This window comes from Danio rerio, chromosome 21 (genome assembly GCF_049306965.1).
Source record: "Danio rerio strain Tuebingen ecotype United States chromosome 21, GRCz12tu, whole genome shotgun sequence".
NCBI classification, from domain to species: domain Eukaryota; kingdom Metazoa; phylum Chordata; class Actinopteri; order Cypriniformes; family Danionidae; genus Danio; species Danio rerio.
Window position 1 is genome coordinate 17,235,001 of NC_133196.1, and position 19,084 is coordinate 17,254,084.

General features: G+C 32.5%; 2 protein-coding genes across 4 annotated transcripts in view; both read left to right on the plus strand.

The window, feature by feature from the left end:
- The window catches only part of gnrh2 (gonadotropin-releasing hormone 2), a 3,848-nt gene extending 2,073 nt beyond the window's left edge, over positions 1 to 1,775 (plus strand). The window contains exons 3-4 of the mRNA NM_181439.4: positions 1,326 to 1,409; positions 1,503 to 1,775. Coding sequence (NP_852104.3) covers positions 1,326 to 1,409; positions 1,503 to 1,541 — 123 coding nt within the window. The 3' untranslated portion in view covers positions 1,542 to 1,775. The remainder of the gene's footprint in view (positions 1 to 1,325; positions 1,410 to 1,502) is intronic.
- Positions 1,776 to 6,916: 5,141 nt separating this feature from the next.
- gcnt4b.2 (glucosaminyl (N-acetyl) transferase 4b, tandem duplicate 2) lies at positions 6,917 to 17,174 on the plus strand. Of its 3 annotated transcripts, none has more exons than XM_021473406.3 (3): positions 6,917 to 6,997; positions 13,493 to 13,578; positions 13,651 to 17,174. In XM_021473406.3, exon 3 carries the CDS (start codon positions 13,652 to 13,654, stop codon positions 14,912 to 14,914), a length of 1,263 nt encoding a protein of 420 aa, XP_021329081.2. In that variant the 5' UTR covers positions 6,917 to 6,997; positions 13,493 to 13,578; position 13,651; the 3' UTR covers positions 14,915 to 17,174. The 3 variants fall into 3 exon arrangements, with proteins under 3 accessions (XP_021329081.2, XP_021329080.2, XP_073791152.1); XM_021473405.3 differs by lacking the exon at positions 6,917 to 6,997 and adding an exon at positions 7,271 to 7,413; XM_073935051.1 differs by lacking the exon at positions 6,917 to 6,997 and adding an exon at positions 7,271 to 7,409 and having other exon boundaries at positions 13,651 to 17,017.
- The last annotated feature ends 1,910 nt before the right edge of the window (positions 17,175 to 19,084 follow it).

A 19,084-nucleotide genomic window follows, 5' to 3' on the forward strand; every position in this document is an offset into this window, starting at 1 on the left:
CTAATTACCCTAACCTGCCTAGTTAACCTAACTAACCTAGTTAAGCCTTTAAATGTCACTTTAAGCTGTATAGAAGTGTCTTGGAAAATATCTAGTAAATATTATTTACTGTCATCATGGCAAAGATAAAATAAATCAGTTATTAGAAATGAGTTATAAAAACTATTATGTTTAGAAATGTGTTGAAAATATTCTTCTCTCCGTTAAAGAGAAAGTGGGGGTAAAAATTAACAGGGGGCTAATAATTCTGACTTCAACTGTATATTACTGTATCTATACAGTTTCACCAAAGGACTGAATAGCACTATTTGTAAACAATTTATGGTCACATTTTATTTTAAGATTCAATACTGTGTCTTTTGCCTCAAATATAAACTCAGAATTTGCTCTTTATCAATAGTTATTAAGGTAGCTTAGGTAATGGGTAGGATTAGAGATGTAGAATAAGATCATACAGAATATGCAGATTATAAGCAGCCAGTGACATGCATGCTAATAACCAAGTAGTAAAGGGTGAGAATTGGTTCCTAAAGTGTTACCCAATGTATTGATTGATAGGGTTGATTCGGTGGGAAAGTGAATAATGCAAAAAAAAAAAAAAGTAATTAACAAACTACAATCATAGATAAATACAATAAAGCAAAGATAAAAGTGAAATAAATAGTGCATGCATTTGTAGATTTTGTAAATGTAAAAATGACACTGCAAAGTCTTTACTGTATAAATAATTCAATATAATTATTCTTTATTGAACTCCCAATTGGTCAGATTTATTGTGGTTGAATACTTCAATCTCTCTCAAGCCACAAAAGCATGCAAATTATAAGATTTCAATCCATTGTAGATGAACTTAGAGCTTCACAGCAATACTTATGTACACTTTTTTTTTTAGGTTTTTTTTTTACTATACATTTGCAACAATTTCAAAATTTGTTTTTCATATTGTCATTATGGGGTATTGTGTGTAGAATTTGAGACAATAAATGAATTTAATCCATTTTGGAACTCTGCAGTGACTCCCCAAATAATAACTATAATCCCAACTCAACATTGCACATCTATACAATGTGACTATTGCACAGACACACACTGCGATATTAATACTGAAACAATATATTGTGCAGCCCTAATTTGAACATTTTTATTTTTAATGCATATACTACATTGTAGTGGTTAACATCAGTTGCTTTATTGTAATCTCACATGCCTTATAAACTGTTTGTGTTGGTAGTGCTGCACTTTATCCCAATGTTTATTAGCTTCCTTTGGAGAGACATATTTTTATGAACATGATTACATTGCCTACGGTTTTACTTTAAAATCAGGTTTCAGAGGAAGTGAAGCTCTGCGAGGCAGGAAAATGCAGTTACCTGAGACCGCAGGGAAGAAACATCCTCAAGACAATACTGGTGGGTGCTCAAACAAATAGTTAAATAAGCTATATTGATGACTGGATCTTATGAGTTACTCCTGTCTGACTTGTTTTACATTGGTTTTATCAGCTGGATGCCCTCATTCGTGATTTCCAAAAGAGAAAGTGACACCAAGCTGATGCTTCAGCCTGTGTCCAAAGAAACATCTTTTCCAGCAAACACATTTGGCCTGCCTTTTCATTCCAAACTGTATATATTGTGTTATTCCTGTGACTTTATTTCTTTCATTTTGTATGTGTATGTTTAGTTCTGTTCTCATATTCATTGTGAGTAAATCGACTGCCGGCACCGTGTACCCATTTGCAGCAGTTCCTACAATAAAGGCTTTATTTTGGTATTTTGTTTTAATTGTTCAGTGTCTTCTTTAACTTTGTTCACAGATTTTGCATAACACAAGAGATTGATTGTTTTATTTTTTTTTTTTTGCAATTTTTAAAACTTATTTTTTCTCCATAAAGTAGAGTGTGTGCTGTTTAATTGTTTTTATGATGACAATGTTTAGCATGGCCCAATTCTTAAGAAATCAGTCTCATGTGCTGATTTTCTGTATGCAGGTAATATTTCCTAAATTATCAATTTTGAAAACATGTTTGCTGCTTAATGTTTTTGAAAAAAATAGGCTTTACAAGTTTATTTGATTTAATCACATAAGTAAATTAATGAGTCATTTCCTAAATAAAAAATCACAAGAATATAAAATTGTGTGATTTATTTATTTATTGACATTTTTAATTACTTTTTTGTTGAAAGTTAATTTAATTTAAATAATTACAATAATTATCCGTAGGAGTTTTAAATGTTTGTGATAGCAGGCTTTTCTGTGAAATTACAGTAAAACATTAATTTTCTGAATGTTATTACAATATAAATCAATGGTTTTCTCAACGCAGTAAATATTTGCTAATATAATATTATCAATTTTAAAAACAACTTTGCTGCTTAATTTTTTGAAAGAATTCCACACTTTACAAGTTTCTTTGATTCAATCACATATAAATGAATGCATCCTTTCTTAAATAAAAAAAATCATGAGCATACATTTCAACATATTTATTTCTTATTAATGCATATACTACATTATAGTGATTTTATAGTGATTAACATTAATAATGACAATGAAAAATAACGGCAACCATAGATTATACCTTGCATGATCATAGTTTTATATAAAAGAAAACCGTTTGCATGTTTATAAAAAGAATAATTTCATAAATCATCGCTTTAAGCATCTAAAGTACTAATTGATCACTTAAAATTGTATACACTGCTGCTATATGTCAACCCACTAAGACTTATCAATTGATCAATATAGGTTTTTATTGATTTAAAAATATTCTGACATTTAATACATACAATATATTAATAAGAACAAATCAAAGTATATTATAATAATTATAAATATGTTTAATTTATACAGCTGGTATGATATAGTATGAGTGATGGTGGAATATTATTTATTTGATTATTTCATTATTATTACACAATTGCATCATGTAAAATTAGACACCAAAATTGGACATCTCATCTTTGAACCATATTAACCCATATTCGTACTTTATATTTTTTAGATTATTATATGTATTATTTTAGATTACATTTTAATGTAAATCTTTAAAACAAAAATGTTAGATAATTTTCTAAATTATTATTATTATTATTATTATTATTATTATTATTATTATTATTATTATTATTATTATTATTATTATTATTATTATTATCACATCAATACATTCATATTTTTTGTTAGCCACCAGATGGCGCAAATAGATATACTTAAACACTCAAACATGATACATCAGAGATGCCCAAAGTAGGGCCCACGGGGCAAAGTTGGCCCATGGTAACCTTTGGTTTGGTCCGCCATCCCATCAGAAAAGAAAGGGAGAATGATGGGGAGAGGTTGGGGTGAATGTCTTTGACAGAGATCGTCATTTCAAATTTAATCCTTTTGTTATATGTTAACTGAGAAGTTACAAAAAAAGCCAACCAAAATGTTTCATATGACTCAGACTTTTACAATGTAAATACTATCACTTGACAGACAGAAGACGATGCACAAGGCAAATTAAAGCAAAAGGCAGGAACAGCTCGACTTGTGTATTTAGAGTTGAGCTCCATTGTGTTAGAGATGGGATTGTTTATGTTTTTACTATATAGTATGATTATAAAACGTTATAAATTATACTGCATCATTATTTAATATATTTAAAGCATTTTCTCTAGTTATTTTTAAATAACAAGTAAACAAATGAGCAAATTTAATGTAATGCGTTTTTATTTCACTTCGGCCCACAGCCTCGATTAAGTTTAGTTTTTAAAAAGAAGTGTGCACCCCTGTGATATATTGGCATTCTTATCAAAACCAATTCATTCATTCATTTTCCTTCGGCTAAGTCCCTGATCATCAGCGGTATCCACAGTGGTATGAACTGCCAACTATTCCAGCATATTTTTTACGCAGAAGATGCCTTAAAAACCAATTCACTTCCATGCAGTATCTGCAAATCATTTTAACACTAAATGTTGTTATAAAACAAACCACATGCTGTCAAATGAATATTCCAGGATTTAATGTTCATATAGTGACAACCCATTCAGTTTCTTTACACTGTTAAAAAAAATAAAGATATCAAAATAAATTAAGAACACACGTTTTAGTATTACTGTAGCTTATTTTGGTAAGTTAGACAGAAACTTTATATTTTAAGCTGTATCATTTAAACGTGATGTGTTTAGGGCAGTTTAATTTATGTACGATGAAATTACTTTTAAAATTAATCGATTTTAGGCAGCAACAACTTTTTTTGGCTCTGACACCTGAGAGTATTTAGTATTTAATTATAATTAAAACGCAATAAATAAGCATCTACTAATTCAGACAGTTTTACTTTCAGGGTTATTTAAGCAAGCACACTGAAACGGTTATACCACCATCATATATATATATATATATATATATATATATATATATAATTAATTTTTTTTGTCTTTTTTTTACCGCTGACACAGTGGTTTGAGACATACAAGGGCTACTGACATTTAAATTCAATACCATCGTATTTATACTTGGACTATAGCTATTCATATTGGAGATTTATAGCTGTCGTATTAAGGGTGCATTATCTTTTGTTTGTTTAGCTGGCTATCTGCCCACTAATTCTAGTAGCTCATGTCACCTCCTATTAATAAAGATCATATTGCAAACAGACATCAAATAATTGTAGTCTTTAGGAATTATCAAGAATTATTTTCGTAGAGCAAACCGAACTCTAAACATAATGTGACAGAAAGAACAATGCAAAACAGGAAAAAGTCAATTTAAAGATGGCAAGCGTTCAAGTTTCGTTTCTGCTGCTGCAGTCAGAAACCTTGAAAGTGAAAGCAGTTCGTTCACATCTGTCACCTGCTGGAACAATTACTAAAATTAAAATATTTTATGGTATTAAGAGCTTGTAATTTCCATGTTATTCAATGATTTAATTTTCTTTCTTGAAATAAAAAATACACATTCACGTGATTTTTTGTTTCTTTTGGGAATATTTTATAGTTAAAAGTTGTTTTTGGTCTTATGTTATCTATCAAATATCATGAGTCATTGATCAGAGCAATAATAATTTTATTTAAATTGTAACAGAATCATTAAGGAAATATGGAAGAACATATAAAACATATACAGTGCTCAGCATAACTGAGTACACCTCATTTTGAAAATGAATATTTTTATCCATTTATCTGTGATTATAGGTCATATATTTTAGTGCATTTGAACAAAATAGATTTATTAAACTGATATAATTATTCAAATAATATTTTATTCACCCAACAACTTTAAAAATAGAAGATAATACATTTAAATTAATGTGAAATGTTGAAGAAAAAATACTTTCAACTAAATTTTATACATTTTTTGTTTCCGTTGAATTTTGCTCTTTTATATTTTTTGTTCAATATTTTTCTCTAGGATATCAATTTAGGTGTACTAAATTTGGTCCGTTTTCATATTTTGTTAGTCCTGGATCTAATATTAATTTAAATGAGAGATTTGTGAGGGGTGTACTCGTATATGCTGAGCACTGTAGTGGTTTGTTATTGATCTATATATTTGACCCCTATTTTGTGTGCTGCCTGCTTTGTAAACTGATCACTTATCAATGATAGTCAGTGCTACTTTTTTAACTTCTGAAGATATTTTTTACATTTCTGCTCAAACCTTGTTCTCCTCAATTTTTTTTTTCTAACCATGTAAAATACAAAAACTTTATAAAACCTGACAAAAGGCTTCTGTACAACGTCACAAATACACACTTTTTTTTGTAAATTTTATGTTACTTTAATAGGTCAATTAAGCTAATACTTCTTAATACTTCTTAACTTCTTCTCATACCATGTGCTTCTTTCACCATGAGTCAGAAAATGAAGTTCGACCTTCAAACAGTGCTAGATAGTGACCCTCACACCTTATTGGATGTTTTATATATATATATATATATATATATATATATATATATATATATATATATATATATATATATATATATATATATATATACCGATATGTATTATGTATGTATATATGTATTAGGTATGTATATATGTATTACCGATTATACTTGATGTAGGCTATTAAGTCAGATTAATGTAACGTTAAATGAAACTACTTGTACATTAAATTTGATGCAACTAAAACTAAAAATTCAAGACAGCAATTTTACAGTGAATAAATATATTATAACATAATAAATTAGTTTTGATTTAAATATCTTTTTTCATATGCAAACCTTAAGTTTAATGAATCCAAGTATTCAATCCCATATCTATCATGTGTAAAGTGTAAAAAAAATATTAATTTTTTTATTGATATATAAACATTCACTGCACCCTAAGTTTACCCAACTATGACCTCTGCTACTGAGAAACCTGGAAATGTAAAAAAGTTTTTTTTTTTTTTTTTTTTGCTAAATATCCTATGGCTATCAGCCAATCAGATTCAAGAACCAGAAAGAACTGTAGTATATATATAGGCACAGTTATTCATACTAATAACATGATGTACTCTTGTTTGATAATTACAGTGCAGTGAACTGTGACCGTAGATATACTGCTAAATAAAGTCTGGAGATATAAATGATAGCAAATTTGTCTCATTTACATAAGCATTAAAGCTATAAGAAAAAGAAAATACTTCAGCAAGACATTTACTTTTGCTTGTTAAATGTTCAATGACATATTCAGAAGTTATTTTTAACCTGTGTTTCAATATTATTTGTCTCTTTGTTAGAACAATTGCTTCTTTTGTCATGTGTGCAAATGTTTGATTTGTTACAATGTAACCAGGCAAGTTTTGTCCCGATACAAGATCAATCACAGTATAATGTCAGCATTGTGTGTGTTCCCACACTTTATATCAGATGCTTTTAATCAAGTAGACTACAGTCAGTAGGAGGAGGGACATGACCAAACATCACCGCGTGGCTTGGCTCAGATTCTGTCAGCATCACACGTGTGACATTAGCAGATGCTGAATCTACTCATTTGATAGCTTGAATGTTTTCTTTGCAGAGGTGAGTTTCAAGGCAGATCCCTTTATGTTTTTTTTCTATTTACTATAAGTGTTCATGTTTTAAATAGTAGCTCAAATGCTTTTTTTGGGGACACTGGTCATAGGTGCCTTTATATGTACATGTGTCAAAGTTCTTTTTCTGAACTAGGTGTATGTCATTGTTCGAGAATTTGTTGCTGCTTTCGGCAGTGTTTTAAATAGATTTGCAAAGGGGAAGAAGGGTGTGAGGAGTCAGCAAAACGAGTGGATTTGGCAACAAGTTTTGTAGCTCTGTGCTTTTCTCTGGACTCCACTCTCTGACTGGACTTCTTGTGAAGTTTGTCTGTCGATGTGGAATTAACATTTCATTTTGCTGGTTACCAACGACACTTCAGAACTTTAAGTTCATGTTTCCAGATGATGTCGATATAACGGCAGGTAATTTACTTAGACTTAATTGTTCTAAAAATTGTATAGCCTTTGCTACACTAGTATTTCTGTGAAAGAAGCGCTAATTCTCCATTCAGGTCTACAATTAGACGTATTTATAAAAAATAAATAAATAAAAATTAAACGTAACATTGTAGTTATCCTGCTATTTAATAAGTGGTTTCGTAACATTTAGTGATCTGAAATTGAGCAATAATTCTTTAAAGAGGTTAAAATTGAAACCGCATGATGCTGCTGAAGTTAGACGTACACTAGACCCCATGTCTTCTTTTCTTTCTTTTATTAGACTACATGCTTATGAAACGAAACAAAAAAGGTTATAATACAAATTAGCGATGCTTTAGCTTCACTGACTATACTTCAACAATAATACACTGCTAAAAATGATTTTCTTGTTTCTAGTCGAAATATCTAAAAATTCTTATATCAAGTAACATTTTCTGGGCAAGCAAAACATAATGTCTTTTTTCAGAAATAATATGCCAACATTAGGTGAGTTTTTCCTTAAAACAAGCAAAATAATCTCCAATGGGGAAAGCAAAATTATTTAGTTTTTCCTTTTGACATAAGAATAATTTGCTTACCCCATTGGCAGATTATTTTGCTTGTTTTAACAGAAAAACTCACTTCATTTTGGCATATTATTTCTTAAAACAAGACAATATGTTTTGCTTGTCTAGAAAATACTTCTTGATTTAAGAATTTTTAGATGGTCTTAAAACCAGACAAAAAATTTAAGTAAGAAAAGCATTTTTTGCTGTGAATTTGTTGTAAAAAGATGTGGTTCTAATTGTGGTTATACAAATTGCGATCAAAAACAGGATTACTGCACTTTTAATAGTAGAACCATAGTTAATTTTTATGTCAAGTTTAGTTTAACCAAGATCTGCATGCATTGCGTAGGAGTTAAATTAAACGTGTCAAACATGCGGATACTGATTAACATGTTACACCAGTGTAATCTGGCAGAAGACTAGACAAGGCTATAAATAACAGACCCCCATGACTTACCAAAATCTTTAATGACATACTGGTTAAGCGTTTTCTTTCGACATGGAGATGAATATAGTCTACTTTAAGATAGGTGCAGTGTTTATCTACTGGGACTTTGATCTTAACACCTTTAACCTGATTTTTGCACTACAGGGTTGTTAAATGCTTTATTCTGATTAGCTGAGGAACAGTTTTAGGTGTGTAAGTATTTTCAGGGAAATGAAATGCAATTCCTGACAGGTCTTGACCAATTCACAGCTGCATGTCACTATGGCAAATGATGTCAGTCATTTTAAATGACTCTACGGTCTAAACTACAATACTCCCTCATTTTCAGAAACTGCATTAATAACTGCATTAGTCTTCTGACAATGGCTTTAATGTCAGATGCCCATTCTACACAAGTTTACATAATTCTTTATGGTCTTAATGAAAAAGTCTATAACTTAGGGTACACAGGGTTTCCACGGAGTCTTTAATTTCAACAAAAATACATTTTAGGCCTTAAAAGTATTATTAAAGTCACTGAATTCTAATCTTTTATGTCCTTAAACAAGTCTTTTCCTCTGTCCATGTAAAGCTACCCAATCCAATTACCAAAAATCCCAACAATAAAAAAAAAAAACTTTCAACAAAAACTTTTTTTGAAGAAGAAAAGTAATGTTAAAAATATGTATACAATAGGGTTTGCTTGTTTTGACACATTGTTTAAAAATAGGTGTCAAAGAAGCAACCAATTAGAATAACTTTCATGGGGCAATAAACCTCTTTTCCACGAGACCAACTGAGCAATTTAAAAAAATCCTTAGTGTTTAGCACTGTATAAGTCTAAAATTTTATTCCTAATAGTCTTAAAAAGGTCTTAAAAAGACTTAAATTTGACTTAGTGAAACCTGCAGAAATCCTGTTACATTTCTCGAAAGTGGAGTACCTGTAAATAAACACCCTTTTTACTTGCTTTTTACCCATTTTTCTGTCTCCTTAAAAGATAATGATCAGCTGCTCCCACCACCCCACCCAGTTGCAGAGTCTGTGCTGGTGAGTCAAGCACTGGCCACAAACCTGCAGCTAATTTCTGATGCATTTGGCACACTTTTGTAGAAACAATTCAGCAGATTTGAATTGGTTAAAAATATGCAGAATCTTTTTTCTTAAGAGTCGAATGTGCTGCAATCTTAACTAATTTTTTCAATATCAGTTGTTAATTCTTCCAGATTTGAAAGAGTATCTTAACAATGACTGAAGCCTCAAAAATTTGAGGGTCTATGTAGTTTGTCCACATGAAAATAGAGACAGTTATCAGGAACAACAATATGCTTACTTTATTTCAGCCTGCACATGCTCTGCTGCTCATAAAATCACGTACTTGTACATAACGCGGATTGGGAAATTGTGTGTTAACCAGAGGCACAGGAAAGACCATATATGAACATAGCACTTACCTACAGTCTTTAAACTGACAACATATTTTCGGCCGATAAATTTCTGGTGGTCGAAAATTTGGTGCATCTTTAATATCAATATAGTTTTAGATTCCCATTATTGCACATTTCTGCTGTGTGATTGGCCCATCACCCCACCCAGTTGCACAGTCTGTGCAGGTTAATCAAACACTGGCCACAGCTCTGTGGCTAATTTCTAATGCATTTGGCACACCTTTGTGGAAACAATTGAGCAGATTTGAATTGGTTAATATATACTGTACAGGATTTTTTTAAGGAGTCAAATGTGCTGCAATCTTAGCTAGTCCACAAGAAAACAAATTTGATCATTATAAAAAAAACATGTAATGTTTACATCAATGAAATGCTCATTAATAAATGTATATTAAAAGTAGAATTCTTTAATCACACATAATATTTTTAAATGGTGTCCAAGAGTGTGTTTGAAGTGGAAAGTAAAGTTTTAACTGGTTTGCTGACTGATATGGCAAAATATTTAGCTGGCAATTTGTCATAAATTTTAAGGTTTCTTTAATGTTTTGCCCCCTCACATCACCTCGTTTGCACACAAAAATTAAAGAACAGACGCAGATACATCAGTTAGACATTTAGTCCTGTGTCCAGTTCTCCAAAACTGTGGCAAAATATCCTCAAAACAGATGCCCAAAGAAACAATCTGTCTTTAATTGTGAGACAAATTGTAGATACAGCTACTTACTTAAAGCATCATCTCATAAAGCATCCCTTCTGGGGTATTCCTTTCATATATAAAATATATCCGCTACTATCATCCGTTTTGAGCCAATTCATCATCCTGTGCATTGGAGTCTCGCCTAAACACTATAAATTAGATGGGGTTTGTAATCGGATACATTTACTTTTATTGGTTACATTTACTTTTATGTTAAACAAAACTGCAAAGGCAAATAATACTCAAGGTATGATTCAATATCATTATGACGTGTTGTTAGCTATGGGACTCTAATACTCAACTGTAAAAGTTCTTAGTCATTTATACTTTTTGTAAGGTCACAATCTTCACTGATATATTTTGGAATTTCCCTAAAAACTCGAGCAAGATGTCTGATGTCCATTTAAGGTTAGGAGTAGAAAAACACACACTTCTTGTAATGCAGGACAGGTCAAGCATTTGCTCTTCATAAGACTTAAAGTCCCCCGAGAAATGAAAACTAACCGTATGATTTTGTTAGCTCACATTGCTAGTTTTGTGGTAAACAATTCATATGTGCATGTCATTCAATAAAAATATAGTTTGGCCTTCTAATCTTTAATTGAAATCCTAAATTGCACAGTTAATTCTTCCGATTATGTATATTTTAGGAATAGGAATTGGGATGTGGCTAACATACTTAGCCAACCATACTGCAACTGTCAGTTCTGCAACAAAAATGGTGAGGAGGAGAAGTTGGGTCAGTGGGTGCCAAAGTGGGAGTTGCGAGACAATAACAGGGGACACTTGGATATTTAAAAAAGTCAAATATAGTTTATTAAACTGTTAGAATTACCATATTTTAACCACAACCCACAGAAGATTAAAATAGTAGTTTTTAATAGTAAAAAACAACATGTAAATAAACAACCATCATCAATTATTTTTTTCATAGGATTATGTGTTTACGTTAGACTAACAACACAGCAATAGTGTCAGCTGCAGCAGATTGATTTTTTTACACCTTTATGGCAATCAAATACATAAAAATAAATAAATACAGGCCACAACTGAACATTGAGGATGATATCTGATTGGCGGTCTCTAAAATTAAACCAAGAATATACCTGTGCTGAAAATATTGTGTCCACCAGTCTCGTTAGGTGAGGTTAATATTAAATTAAACAAATTAATAAATGTCTATAAAATAATATCATTGGTAGACTGTTGCACGTTTTCGTGTTGTCAATTTGCTGATGTTCATATAGGCCTATTGTTGAGTGCGTGCGCAACGTTGGTATATTTAAAACCACATCTGAGGAATTTGTGGGTTGCGAGTAATTGGCATTGTTATTAAAAAGATAGGGAATGCCTGTGTTAGGTTGTAATAACTCTCCCCAAAGCCTTTTCCCCATCTCGCTGAATGAAATGCCTTCCTCACTACATCCATTTAGCTCACAGTAGAAAAACAAGCCACGCCCACTTTTGTGTTTTTTAATATTTTGTTTCTCTAGGATGTCACAATTAAGGTTGTGCAATTTGGGAAAATATCTAATTGAGATTTTTTTTTTTAAAATAAAGATTCAATTTTTTTTTAAAGATTTAATTTTGTAGTCAAGCTTCCGCTTAATATTCAGTATCGTAGCTTCCTACTGCTCAAATGCAGTGAGTGTTAGTTAAAAACTGAACTGAAAAGACATTAACAAACTCCAACTTTTATTCAAATATGTTTATAAATATTCAAAAATGAAACACTAATTTTTATCTTAAGCAAACAGTAGTGAGTTATGGCCTTAGTTATCTCCTGGTGCCTTCATGATGTTTTTTAAAATGGTGTAACAGCTGCAAACAACTCTGAAATTGTACTTTGGTGTTGCTAGCTACTATATTGAGTGTCCCAGGGAATACTTTTAGTTGACTTTAGCAAGACACTCCTCATATAGCTGCCTGTGGTGCTTTTTTTTAGGTGCTGGTTGTTGTATTTCCTCATGCTGTGGAAACAGTTCTGTGACAGCTCTTGCAAATGACCTGTTTGTGTTTGGTGCCTGTGACTTTGAAAGCAAAATATTCCCATATTCCCGATGTGCTGTTTTTCTTTCATATTAATTCGTCTGTTAATGTTTCTAAAGTGGCAGACGCCATCATCCCACTTGTCCGCGCTTTTCTGTTTGTTTGTTTTATTGTGGGTGTTCCGCAGTTTGGTTGCGCAATTCTGATTGGGCAGAACGAAAGTGTGCTCACTCAGTTGGCTAGTAAGACTGTCACACACAGATGGCAGTCATGAATTTGCTTAATATTTTTATATTGAAGCCTTCTGTGATTAGCTAATCGCAACGTTTCAAATCACGATTGCAATTCAATTTTGATTAAACACACAATCCTAGTTTACAATAAAAACGGTGGCAGCTTCTGGTTCATGTGGACTTTAAAACAGTTTCCTCCTATACAATATAATGCATTTCTTCAAAACAAATAAAAACTGCTTATTATGAGTGATATTTTACATTCAACAAAATATCAAAATAAATGTGAAATCATCTGAAGTAAATTAACAAGGGGAAAGGAATTGCGTTTTTTTCTTGATATTCAACCGTTGATACAAACTTCTACATCCAACGGACAATTTTTAGAGGACAAAAAATTCTTTATAATGAAAAAAAAAAGTTTTTTTTTTGATTATTAAATATGTCTTTACTCTAAGAAGACAATGCCTCTTTTCAAAAGTGTTCATAGAAGTCTTCATTGTGGAGTGTAAAATTCATCTTCTGTGACACTGCTGAGAGTAACCCAAATCATTTGGTGAAGTGATATGGTCATGACCTACCTGGAAAAACATTAAAGTAAAATAGTGGAGATCAAAATAAGCCCAAGTCATTGTGTGGTATTAGTCAAGCATTCTGTTATAGGACTTTAAGGTTGAATTTAGACCAGAGTTTTAACATTTCTGTTTTTATGACAACAGGCGGCACGGCTCATACTCCACAAACTCAAGCTCCTGATTGTGCCAGTGATACAAAAGGATTCTTGATGCCTCAAAGTTTTGCAAAGGTATGGTATAATTAAAAAGATGTTAATGATGCATGTACGGTATGGAAAATGAGCTTTAATTTTACCTTACAGAATGAAACCATTGAAGCTTCACCTGAAACTGAGAAATGTCATTTTTGTATTTGGGACACTGGGACTTTTATGCACCACTGTCATATTTTTAAGAGGAAATGGAGAAAAACAAGAAGCAGGACTATCGTTGAGGCAGCAGCTGACAGTAAAATATGGCATTAACTGCACTAAAATTTATGAAATGGAACCAGTGGAAGTGGGTAAATCCTTAGTCATCCGCAAGCAAAAAATCTACAAAGGATTAACTGATGCAGCGATCGCAAATGCCACCATTGACTGCGAATGGTTTGTATCATCACAGGGCTACAATGACATTCAGGTCACTGAGTCCGAGCGTGAATTTCCTCTTGCTTACTCTTTAGTTGTTCATCAAGATGCCGCTCTTGTGGAAAGACTCCTGAGGGCCGTTTATGTGCCGCATAACATCTACTGCATACATTATGATCGAAAGTCTTCCACTGACTTTATGTTAGCAATGAACGGTCTGGCCCGCTGCATCCCAAACGTCTTCATTGCCTCAAAACTGGAGAGAGTTCAGTATGCAGGAATCTCACGACTCAGAGCGGATCTGAATTGTCTGTCAGACCTCCTCGATTCTGAGGTCAAGTGGAAGTACGTCATCAACCTGTGCGGTCAAGATTTCCCACTGCGGACAAACGCTGAGCTGGTGTCAGATCTGAAGGGTCTTAAAGGCAGAAACATGGTGGAAAGCAAGTGGCCTGGAGGAAAGAAAATCCGCTGGAGTGTTCATCATCTGCTGAAAAATAATGATTCAGAGTACTACGATTTTCCAGTCAGTACTCCAGAGGAGAAACCTCCACCACCTCACAACATAGAGATGTTTGTAGGCAGCGCTTACTTCACTCTCTCAAGGGAATTTGTGTATTTTGTTCACTGGAGTTCCCTTGCCAAAGATTTCCTGGCTTGGTCTGAGGATACATTCTCACCTGATGAACATTTCTGGGCAACTTTGGTTCGTGTGCCTGGAGTGCCTGGTGAGGTGCCGAGATCAGATCCGGAAATCTCCGAACTGATCAGTAAAACTCATCTGGTGAAGTGGTCATATTTAGAAAATGATCTTTACCCAGAATGCACTGGAGTCAGTGTGCGTTCTGTCTGTATTTATGGTGCTGCTGAGCTCAGATGGCTCTTAAACTACGGTCACTGGTTTGCTAATAAGGTGGATCCAACTGTGGACCCTGTTCTTATTGAATGTTTAGAAGAAAAACTTGAAGAAAAACGGCGGAGACTCGCAGTGAATTGACCTCGTTTTCATCATTGAGGAATTGTTTTGGAATTTAAAACAAAGTTGAGCCATTTATTGCGGAAAGTAGTTTAAAAATGCACTTTATGTTGTTATACAGTAAAAGTGTTCCTGAAGATGTGATTTAGCCAACATGATGTGCAATTCTCTTGTTATGATTTGATGAGACAAAATGTGAATTTTATTATGTGGGTTTGCATTTACACACTGTTTTCAACAACAACAACAAAAAGAAAAACTATATATTTATTTTCATTTACTTTAGGGACATGAGAATGCACACTTTTTTAAAAAGCAGAAGGTTAAAAACATGATGCATAAACATCCATGCACACAAAAGCAAGTTTATAAATGAGTGTGTTCAGTCTTCAAGCATGTGTGTGTGAGAACTTGACAAAACAACAATGCTGGACTACAGAGCACTCGTGTTTAAAAATATATGATATGTTAAATTCCTATTACAATTTCATATTATACATTTTATTTGGGATTCTTATCGTGTTAGAATTTTTTTTATTCTCTGGTTGGAAAATCTTAAATTGTGTCATCTATGTTGGCGTGGGTTTCCTCGGGGTGCTTCAGTTTCCCCTAAAGTCCAAAGACATGCACTATAGGGGAATTGAATAAACTAAATTGTCCACAGTGTATGTAAATGAGTGTGTGTAGATGTTTCCCAGTACTGGGTTGCAGCTGAAAGTCCATCCGCTGCGTAAAACATACACTGGAATAGTTGGCAGTTCATTCCGCTGTGATGACTTCTAAAATAGAGACTAAGTCAAAAAAAAAAAAAAACTGAATGAATGAATGAAATTGTGTCATCAAGCTTGACAATCTACTCTCAGGTCTGTTACCAGCAACCGACTATGCACAGCTAATGAGTTAGCTCAAACAAACTGGATTATTAACGAGTCACTTGCACTATAACTGGTAATGCTCTGTGATGCTTTTTTTGTTTTTTGGTCTCTGTAATGCTGCTTGAAGTTCCTGTAAATATCATGTTGGACGACAGTCTGTAATTACTTTTACATTTTTTAAAAACATCTTCAGGGGCCATTTTAGTCTCTCATAACGTTTGATCACAAGTTTGATTATGATCACGATAGAGATAGATAGATAGATAGATAGATAGATAGATAGATAGATAGATAGATAGATAGATAGATAGATAGATAGATAGATAGATAGATAGATAGATAGATAGATAGATAGATAGATAGAATAGACAGACAGACAGACAGACAGACAGACAGACAGACAGACAGACAGACAGACAGATAGATAGATAGATAGATAGATAGATAGATAGATAGATAGATAGATAGATAGATAGATAGATAGATAGATAGATAGATAGATAGATAGATAGATAGATAGTGTTAATTGTCAGAGAAAAATTTGCTTGTTTTGCATCTGACTATGCAGGAATAATGCAAATGAAGTAAACACAACCCCATAAAAAAGTAGAACTAGACGACATTTGCATGTTGCAATTCCTCATTTTACTGGTTTTGGTTTTGAAGGCTTGTGAATGATGGAGCTGTTTTCTGTAATCTGTCATTTCTGTACTTTACAGCAATTTTGCACTGTGCTTATCTAGCATTTGATAAATAACTACTGCCATGTTCAATAGAAAATCTATTTTTGCATTTGGCCAAACTGTCCTTTATTTTTAAAGCATTCCCTTTTGATGAGAGAAAAAAGAATGCTCCTTATTTTCACTTTACATTTTTTCCATGGAAGTTTTTCAAATTTCGTAAAATTTAAAGGTTTGGGTTTATAATCCTTTTTATAATCATTCCTGCTTTTCTGATATAATGATTAATTTGATAAAATAACTATTTGATACTGCTAACCTAAAATATCTTTGTTTTATTTGTTTATTGATAAAATTGTTGAGTGCATATTTTTGAAATTTTGCTTACTGAATGTAATAAATTATCATAAAAAGGGGTATATTGTAGTAGTGTTTTCAATATATAGTGAAACACTAAGGTCCTGACCATTCTTGTACTGACCAATTGTTTTCTATTGTTTATACGCAGAGCAGAATGATTTGGCATAAAATCTAAATCTTGATTAATAAACAATTTATTTATTTGTTTATTTATTTGTTGCCCTCCTCATGATAAGTTGTGTATAGTAAATATGCATTATATAACAAGTAGTGTCTGCTATATAACAAAAACAGCATCTGCTGTTTATGATTATTTTTTGAAAATCAATGTTGACCAACTGAAATAAAAACACATGTTGCCTAAAACCAACAGTCACTATTTTTTCTTATAAAAAAGTGAAAATGAATAACTATTACTTTTGGAAAGTAAATAATTCATTTTCAATGTTTTTTCATATTAAAAGTAGATAATAAGCCGTATCTTATCTAAATAAAATAACTCTTAAAATACTGTTTATTTCCATTGTAACATTTCTCTATTGTATTTGTCTTTTTATTCATGAATTAGATTTTATGCTGACGCACACACCGACAGAATCATCCCAAACACAACAATTATAGATTCTTTCCAAATAGATATTCAAGTCATTTGGTGAAATTGTATTCATATTGCAATATATATATATATATATATATATATATATATATATATATATATATATATATATATATATATATATATATCATTTGAATAAAATAACACGTGGATATCCTGTAAATAATATTTTAAACAGTGCATTTCTTGCATCTTCTGTAAACAAATATTTTTATGTAAATAATAATTTTAATGTAATGGAAAATATGCATCTCTGGCGCAGCTTCCAATCATCATCAATATAGTGCAAAGTACGACTCAAGAATGGATTCATCGTTCTTGTCACAAGGAAGACACTGACAGCAGAGATGTGGTCATAAACAGGTGGATGGTCAAAGGCAGGCAGCAGACAACTTAAAACAAACAAAACAAAGCAAAGACCGGTGCAAGACAAGACAAGGGAACCGCGTCTTAATGTTCACAGTGACTGTATAACAAGCCTCAGCAACTGATGTGTGTGTGTGTGTGTGTGTGTGTGTGTGTGTGTGTGTGTGTGTGTGTGTGTGTGTGTGTGTGTGTGTGTGTGTGTGTGTGTGTGTGTGTGCTACTTTTAAAGTCCATGTAATCAGTTCTGAACAGCTTTAGCTGTGTATGTTAGCAATCAGTGGGAAGCCGGAACAGGTGTGAGTGTGTGGTGCATGACTGGATCTTGTTGTCCATATACCGGCAGATTTGTAATTCTATGTGATTTGTGAGTTGTCAGATGTGGCAGCAGAAGAATAAACATGAGGTCATGTGACTCCACACATGGTAGGGAAAAAAATGTAAAAAATTGACCTGGAAAAATTAGATCGATTATATGTTCTGAATGTCGATTCCTTTTCAATTTATTGCCCAGCCCTCAGTGTATCACCAGAAACCATTTTGTTTTGCATGTGTTTTTTTTTTGTTTGCCTCTTAAAGTGTTGGAAGCTGTTGACTTGCATTTTCTAAATCATTATAGACCACACCTAAAAATCTTCCATAAATACTCTACTGAAGTAAAAAAAAAAAAAAGTATATCTACTGTATATCTTCTATGACCCGACGGTGAATAAACTAGCAACAAATTAATATTGTTGTGTGAAAAATCCCTTGAACATTTCTAATTCTTTTAGAGTTTGTCGCTCCATTTGAGACTTGTACATGTTTGAATTCAGCTCGTAGGGGTCTGCATTCTAGATCCTGATGACACTCAAGCAAAGAGCTGCTTGTTTGTTGTCATCCGGCATGAATTCAATGAGATTCATATGACTGAAGCATGTGATGAGTCTCTGAAAGAAGACTCGCAGAGGAGAACAGGTTAGGAAAAGATGACAAGAATGCTTTCACAGTGTTTCAAGTGATATCATTATTTGAATAATTTGCATATTTGTGTGGGGTGTGGGTTGGGGGTTCGGGTGGCTTTGTGCGTGATGTGGTCAAAGGTAAATCTATTTCAGTTGTTGTAAAGAATGTCTGAAGTAAAGAATGTCTGAAGATTCTGTATGGCCACTTATGTAAAATCAATTTTAAAAATTATCTAAAATATTTGCATATGCTTCACATATAGTCAAATAAACATTCTTGTCCAGGCACTGGCTTAACTTGACTTAAGGTGCCAGGTGAGGGCCAAAGTATAGTGTTTTGCTAGATGCAAGGG

What these genes read in the sequence shown, in the direction of transcription:
- gcnt4b.2 (XM_021473406.3), top strand. Translation starts at nt 13,652, where the DNA reads ATGAAACCATTGAAGCTTCACCTGAAACTGAGAAATGTCATTTTTGTA.